The following is a 7,466-nucleotide window of genomic DNA, read 5'->3' on the forward strand; positions in this document are numbered from 1 at the left end:
ATTTCATGCAGCTGGGTTGCCACCTGCCAAGGTTTTCCAATTATCATCCTTTTTGGAGATAGCTGTCAGTCCTGGGAAATCTGTACAGATACTCAGCACACACTGCCAGCTGTCCTGTTTTAGGAGGTCATGACCACCTAGAGGAGACAGCTTTTTGTACCTAGAGGAGACAACCCTATGCAGCAGCTCTCTGCTATTTTCTTCCCCCCACACAGATCAGGAACTAACCAGAAGTGCAGGACCAGCTCCAGTTCTTCACAAACACGATTGCAGAGGAAAGTGAAAGTAAAATTTGTTCTTTTTCACAGCAGCCATCATGTCAGCTATACACCCTGTACAGGAGTTCCGGGATGAGCTGATTTGTCCCATCTGCCTGGGGTCCTTTAAAGACCCAGTGATTCTAGACTGTGGGCACAATTTCTGCCAAGCCTGTATCACCGACTGCTGTGAGGCGGGCACAGGAGTTTGCCCCCAGTGCAGGAAATCTTTTCTCAAGGGAGAGCTGAGGCCTAACAGGCAGCTGGAGGAGGTGGTGAACATAGCGAGAGGCCTAGACAGAGAATGCGAGAAACATGGAGAAAGTTTCAGTCTCTTCTGCAAAGAGGACCGGACCCTCCTCTGCAAGGTTTGCAGAGTGTCTCGAGAACGCAAAGTTCACACAGTCATTCCCATCGAGGCAGCTGCAGAGGAGGTTAAGGTAGGACATTTGCGTAGAAATCAGAGATGGGGATAGATCGATTTGGACACAACTCCGCCCTGCTTTTGCACTTTGCTCAGTCATTTACATCGAAGAACAGTGCGTGTCAAATGCTAGTGGATCAGAATGGGAGCATTTGATATCCATTTTTCACAGGTGTATGTGACTGTGCAAAGTAGTGGGGAGGGGGGAATAACAGGCTTAGTTTGTTTGACTCTAACCACAGGGTTGCCCCTTCTCTGCGGGGTGACCAGAAATTCCAAAACATGTGTCCTACCTGGTTCTCTTGAAAGTGGAGTGGTGGGAAAGGACCACCAGAGGTGTTTTGTTTGATAAAGATTTCTGGGGTGGGGGCTTTGTAGAAGGCCTAAGAATAAACAGAACAGGAGTACTTGTGGCACCTTAGAGACTAACAAATTTATTAGAGCATAAGCTTTCGTGGGCTACAACCCACTTCTTCGGATGCATATTGAGTGAAACATATCGAGGAGATATATATACACACATACAGAGAGCATGAACAGGTGGAAGTTGTGTTACCAACTCTGAGAGGCCAATTAAGTAAGAGAAAAAAAACTTGATAATCAAGAAGCTTCTTAAGCTCTAATAAATTTGTTAGTCTCTAAGGTGCCACAAGTACTCCTGTTCTTTTTGCGGATACAGACTAACACGGCTGCTACTCTGAAACCTAAGAATAAACAGTATTTACCCATCTGCGTCCCTTTTAATTCTTTCTACTGGTCCATTCTCAGTATGCTTTAATTATATGTTTTTATTCTTTTATTTTATTGCTTATTTCCACCTCAGGGTTTTTCTACTCTATTTTTTCCACCCTTTTCTTCTCTTCCCCCCCGCAATCCTTGTTCTACCTAACCACAGTTACTGGAAAAATCAGAATTTTTTTTCCTGGGAGACTTGTGGGGAGGGGGGAGGATTCTTTCAAAAACAAACACCCCTCCCCCTCAAAAAATGGTTAGTTTTTTAGTGAAAACATAGTTTTCAAAAAGTTTAAACTAGAAAATGTTTTGGTTTCCGATTTTCAAAAAACCAAAAGAATTTCAGTTTGATTTTTCTTCAAAATAAGAGGAAATTTTAAAGAAAAATAATTTCCTGCATATTTTTTTCCTTCAAAAATCCTCCCCTCCTCCTAAAAATGGAGGAATTTTTTTGAGACCAGTTTTACTGTTAACTCTTTCCCTATCTCCTTCAAACTGCAAACTCCTTTGCTCCTGGCACTCTTCCTATGAATTTACTATACTTGCTCTCCTTTATTCAACTATCACTGCTTCACCCCCATTCCTTTGCTCATTCTCCCTGCAGTGCTGCAAACTCCAGTCACTGCCACTTGCTGCTACAAGACCTCTTTTCCCCCGCTGCTATTTCCATCCCCAAACACCCCTGCTGCAATCCACCACACCGCTGCTAAACTCTCCCCCCCCACCTCATCTCTGTCCACTTCCTCCAATCAATCAGTAGAAGACTGTGTTGCTGTGCTGAATATCATGGGTTTGAAGCCAGCTAATTACCTGTGGTACATGTGATTTGTATATCTTAAGTCTTATAAAATGGCCTTTAACTTTGCTTTTATATGATAAGACATTAGGATTCACTGGGACTGTTCACATACGTAAGAGTTATTCACGTGCATGAGTGCTTGCTTATTTGCTTTCTAACAACAAATGTATAATAAGGTATATAACTTGTATAAGAGATAATTTAAGGTTTCATTATAAATACCTCGGTCTTTTATCATTTTTTCTCCAATTATTCATGAGGGAAAACACACGGATAACTTCTTGATTTATACATCCCCTTTCCCTTAACAGGTCTCTTTGCAAAGACTTTAAAACACCTTTCTCTCTCTCTCTCTCTCTCTCTTTTTACATTGTATCTTTCCTCATTATTTTGGCTGCAGTTCTTTATCATTTCTAGAAGGGGCACTCTATATACGTCACTGGTTTAAGGGTTGTGTGACATACACCAAATCCTGGAGGTTTCTCTCCTTAGGTAAGGTAGGCTTTCTGACTGGGGTGGAAGGGCTTAAGTGGGTCACCAGAAGAGAAAGGGTTTAGAAAACTGGTTTTCAACCTTTTGCAGACCCCTAAAAATTTTCAAATGGAGATGCGGACCTCTTTGGAAATCTTAAAAATGATTAAACATAAAACAGGTTGTTTAAAACATAAGATCACATCTGATATGTTGGAGACATCATGTCCAGTCCTCTCCTTATCGTTAAAGGATTAGAAAACATGCCGTACAGTGATAAACTCTCAGTGCTCAATCACAGAAAATTAGGGTAGGACGAGACCTGAGGAGGTCATCTAGTCCAACCCCCTGCTCAAAGCAGGACCAACCCCAACTAAATCATCCCAGCCAGGCCTTTGTCAATCCAGGCCTTAAAAACCTCCTAAGGATGGAGATTCTACCACCTCCCTAGGTAACCCATTCCAGTGCTTCACCACCCTCCTAGTGAAATAGTGTTTCCTAATATCCAACGTAGACCTCCTCCTCTGCAACAATCTGCTAAACAAAGGGAACGTGAAGGGGGTAACTTGATCCCAGTCTATAAATACCTACACAGGGAGCAAATGAGCTCTGAAGACTAGTGGACAAAAGTATAACGCAATCCAAAGGCTGGAAGTTGAAGCGTGACAAATTCAGGCTGGAAATAAAGGATACGTTTTTAACAGTGAGGGTAATTAACCATGGGAACCATTTACCAAGAGTTGTAGTGGATTCTCCATCACTGACAATTTTTAAATCAAGACAAGGATGTCTTCCTAAAATCTGCTGTAGGGATTATTTTGGGCCAGTTCTCAGGCCTGTGTTATCTGGGAGGTCAGACAACATGATCACGGTGGTCCCTGGCCTTGGAATCTATGAGTCTCCCCTCAGTCTCTCATCTCCTCCATCACTCTCATTTTGAGATTCACTAGGGGGAAGATACTACTGAACTCACTGGAAACTTCCCTGAGACCTCCCAGAGGCTCTCCAACTACACTAGGGAAGTGTCACGGGGTCAGCTCACCGCTAGCGCGTCTCCTCCTGGTCGCTCCAGGGATGAGCTGATTCCAGGTCCTACGCCTCCATTCTACTTCTTGCTGCACTTCCTGTCCTTTCTTCCTGGCTCTCAGCAAGGCAAGATGCTCTGCGTTCGTGGCTTAGCCCTCCAGGCAAGTCACATGTGTCCTCCCCTTCCAGGGTGTCAAAATCTCTTCTTACAAAAGGGCTCAGGCTGTCTTCCCATTCACTGCCCGGCTGGTGCCCCCTCCCCAGTGGCTGGGAGGGGACCCCGGGCCCACCCTCCACTCCCTGTTCCAGCTCAGGGACCCTCTAATCAGCAACCAAGGGCTGTTCCACTCTGGACCTTCCTGCCTTTTCCCTGAGCCTTTCCGAACCTTCTGGCTCCCCCTGGGTTTGCCAGTGCCACAATCCCTCCTGTCAGGGAGTAACTGGAGGCTGCTTTGGCCCTGTAGCCCCCAAACACCCCTCCCTTCTCCCAGGGAGTGACTGCAGACTCCTTCCCTGTCTGCATAAACCCAGCCCAACTCCTTCCTCCTCAGCTGGGCTCCCTCGTTATTAAGACTAAGATTGTTGTCACAGATCTGTTTAGTAAAAGTCAGGGACGGGTCAAGGGCAATAAACAAAAATTCACGGAAACCCGTGACCCGTCCCTGACTTCTACTAAAAAATATCTGTGACCAAATGGGTGGGGAGAAGGGTCCAGCACCCATTGCTGCTGGGGCTCTGGGGGTCCCCTGCTGCCCCCACCACCCGTGGCTCAGAGTTTTTGGGTTTCCCCACTGGCTGGGAGCTCTGTGGATCAGAGCTCTGGAGTCCCCCCGTCGTTCAAGGCAGCCAGGAGCTCTGGGTGGCCCCCGCCCCCACGGCAGCCAGGAGCTGCGTTCAGAGCATCCTCCCACCACCCATGGCAGCTGGAAGCCATGGGGTCCTGGCTGACAGCTCCAGCCCTGCTGCCCTGGCGCTGAAGTTATGGAGGTCTCCTTACGTCAAGGATTCCATAACCTCTGACACAAAACCGCAGCCTTACTCATCATTCGGTCAGGGGATTTCTTAAACCACCCAGTTCCCCACAGCTGAGCCTGTCTGGTTAATTGACCCCTTTCTGAGCCCCCATTAACCCCCTTCAAGTCAAGTGTGGGGTGAATACCCCATCACAGGAAGCCCCCCCAATATTTATAATGGCCACCCCTCCTCCCCGAAAAAAAAACCTCCCAAATCAGAACAAAACAAAAACCTCCCTCCACTTCCAGGTTTTCTTTCTCTGTCATAAAGAAGCAGTGTGGGGCACAAGCCAAATTAAAACACAAATCCGCGACAGGTCCCGTTTAAGGCTGAAGTGATTTCTTTGGTATTGTTGCAGACGCAACTTCTGAGTCATCGGAATCATGTTCAGCGTGTGAGAGAGGAGCGAGGGAGACAGGTAGCTGCTGAGGAAGGGAAATATCAAACTCTACTGGTAAGCGTCCACTTTTCATACTAATTAATAGTCGCCAGTGTTGACGATAGTTCCTGTCTTAGGATGTACCTGTAGGGCACCCCGTTGGGGTGATGGGGTGCATTTCTCTCATCCCAGATGTCCTTCCCTGGCTGTAGAGTCAGTGTGGGGTACGTACTCTGGCTGTATGTCTTAGGAAGCCAGCGCCCCCTGCTTCTGTCTTTGTCCAAAATAAAAAAGGCAAACAGAATAATCCTGCAGCCCACAAACCAGTCCGGGCTCACCCCGCTGTTCCTCACAAGGCAAAAGGTAAAGAGTCTCTGAAGTGGGACTGGACTCGTACCCCCTGGGTGTGTCTGAGGGGCCCAGGCTAAGTGCCTGGGGCTCTATTATAAAGAACAAAACAAAGATGGCTCCTCTACCTCTCCAGAGGGTCCAGATGCTCCTCAGTATCTTTCTGGGCTCTGTGGGGCTAGAGAGATCCAGCTCTGCTTCCCTCCGGGTGGCATCGTGGCCTGTGACACTCCCTGGTAAGGAGCAGCCCCTCTCTGGGTTTGACGGGTCTCACAGGTGCCCAGAGGAGTTCTTAAAGCTTTCCTGACTGGGGTGAGAACTTGTCAGCTAACTGGTCCAAGAGGAAGGCAGTTGCAGAGAAGGGAATTGAACCTATATCTCTGTCTAATGACTTAACCACTAGACCATCCTTCCTCTCTGAGTTTCAAAACGCTGGGCACCAAAACAACTCCCATTAAAGTCAATGGGAGCTGTTGGATGCTCAGCACTTTTTAAAAATCGTACCACTTAAAGCTTCTCTGTAGGATGGAGACAACTGCGCTGCCCTACCTCACAGGGGTTTTGTGAGGTGCTCGGGTGTAAGGCCCAGATAAGCACTACAGATAGCTTACTTATTTGGAAGCCTAAATAAGAATCAGTGTGAATCCAGGATTTAACAGCTACAAACCATTTGGAGCCAAAAGAGGGCGTGTAAGTTAGCAGAGAGGTTTCCCCATCACAACCATTTTAAACAGTCCCATGCGCACCTTGCAATAGAGTTGTGTTAGACAAGCAGCAGTCACAGTTGTCAGCCCAGCCCTTCTCTGGCAGCTGGGGTTTGGAGGCAAGTTTCCTTTGCTGCTGCTGCTGCTAAATGATGAACTGGGTCTCCCCTTCTTCTAGGCCTGACCCACCTTGCAGGCGTAACAAGACATAGAGCCTGTATCAGTTCCTTAACCCCTTCCTGGCCAGTGCGGGGTTTGTACACCCATTACAATATTATGTTTAATGTTATGTATGTATAATATATGCACATACTATTTAAATAATATTAAAGTAGAAACAAAATGCTTCAACCGACACTGTCAAAATGCAGTTTTTCAGAATGTTTTGTGGGAAATTTTGAATGGATTTTATTTTTTTGTCAGAATTTCCCGTGGAATAGAAATTCCAGTTCCCAGCCAGCTGTACTAAATATGGATTTAGTAGCTTAACTTTAAGTTCTTACTTTTGAAAATCTTGGGAATAGTGATTTGGGGCCAGAGTATAGGTAAAATCTTTGAAAAGTACCTTCACTGGAAGATGGGGGCCTAATTGTTCAGTGCTTTTCGAATTCCCTTTCTTTTGGATCTAGGCTCCCTAGAAGCATCTCACAGGTAGGCACCTTATGCTGAAAACTGTATTTAGACACCTCCAAGTGAGACTGGTTCCCATTCGATGTGTAAGGGCCAGAGGGCTATGCAGATATACCCCAGCTGAGCATCTGCCCCACAGAGTTCTGCCGTGTGTTAACGGGGCTCAGTCGCTCACAGCTGAAATGCGGTTGTTACTGGGGAGGGGGAGCTGGGAATCCTGCTTCACTTTATGTCATGGCCTTGTTTATATCTGTTCATGACAGAAACAGGCAGAACTCCAGAAGCAGGAGATTGTGTCTGAATTCAAGCAAGCGCACCAGATTTTGAAGCAGGGAGAGCAACTCATGCGTAACTGCCTGGAAGGCACAATACAGGATCTTGGGAAGATGAGGAATAAAAATACTAAGGGGCTATTACTTCTCGATAATTGGATAGCTGAACTAAATCAGAAGTGCCAGCAGCCAGGGATTGAACTTCTCAAGGTAAGACAGGCCAAAAAAATTTCCAACAGTCCATGGGATTTAGGCTCATAAGTGCTTAAATCACCTTTGGAAGAGAGATTTAGGCTCCTAAGTCAGTTGGGTGTTGCAATGCTGAGCCTAGCAATGCCTAAATACCTTTAAAATCCTGGCCTCAGTCAATATTAGGGCCCCATTGTGCCAGGCACTGCACAGACACACAG

The 7,466-nt window shown here is 46.4% G+C and overlaps 1 protein-coding gene across 1 annotated transcript in view; it reads left to right on the forward strand.

The window, feature by feature from the left end:
• The first annotated feature begins 316 nt into the window (after positions 1-316).
• The window catches only part of LOC112103234 (E3 ubiquitin-protein ligase TRIM39-like), a 24,186-nt gene continuing 17,036 nt past the window's right edge, over positions 317-7,466 (forward strand). Inside the window, exons 1-3 of the mRNA XM_026660894.1 lie at positions 317-697; positions 5,082-5,177; positions 7,048-7,266. Coding sequence (XP_026516679.1) covers positions 317-697; positions 5,082-5,177; positions 7,048-7,266 — 696 coding nt within the window. The remainder of the gene's footprint in view (positions 698-5,081; positions 5,178-7,047; positions 7,267-7,466) is intronic.

Source organism: Terrapene carolina, unplaced genomic scaffold (assembly GCF_002925995.2).
Source record: "Terrapene carolina triunguis isolate 2854851 unplaced genomic scaffold, T_m_triunguis-2.0 Scaffold843, whole genome shotgun sequence".
NCBI lineage: Eukaryota > Metazoa > Chordata > Testudines > Emydidae > Terrapene > Terrapene triunguis.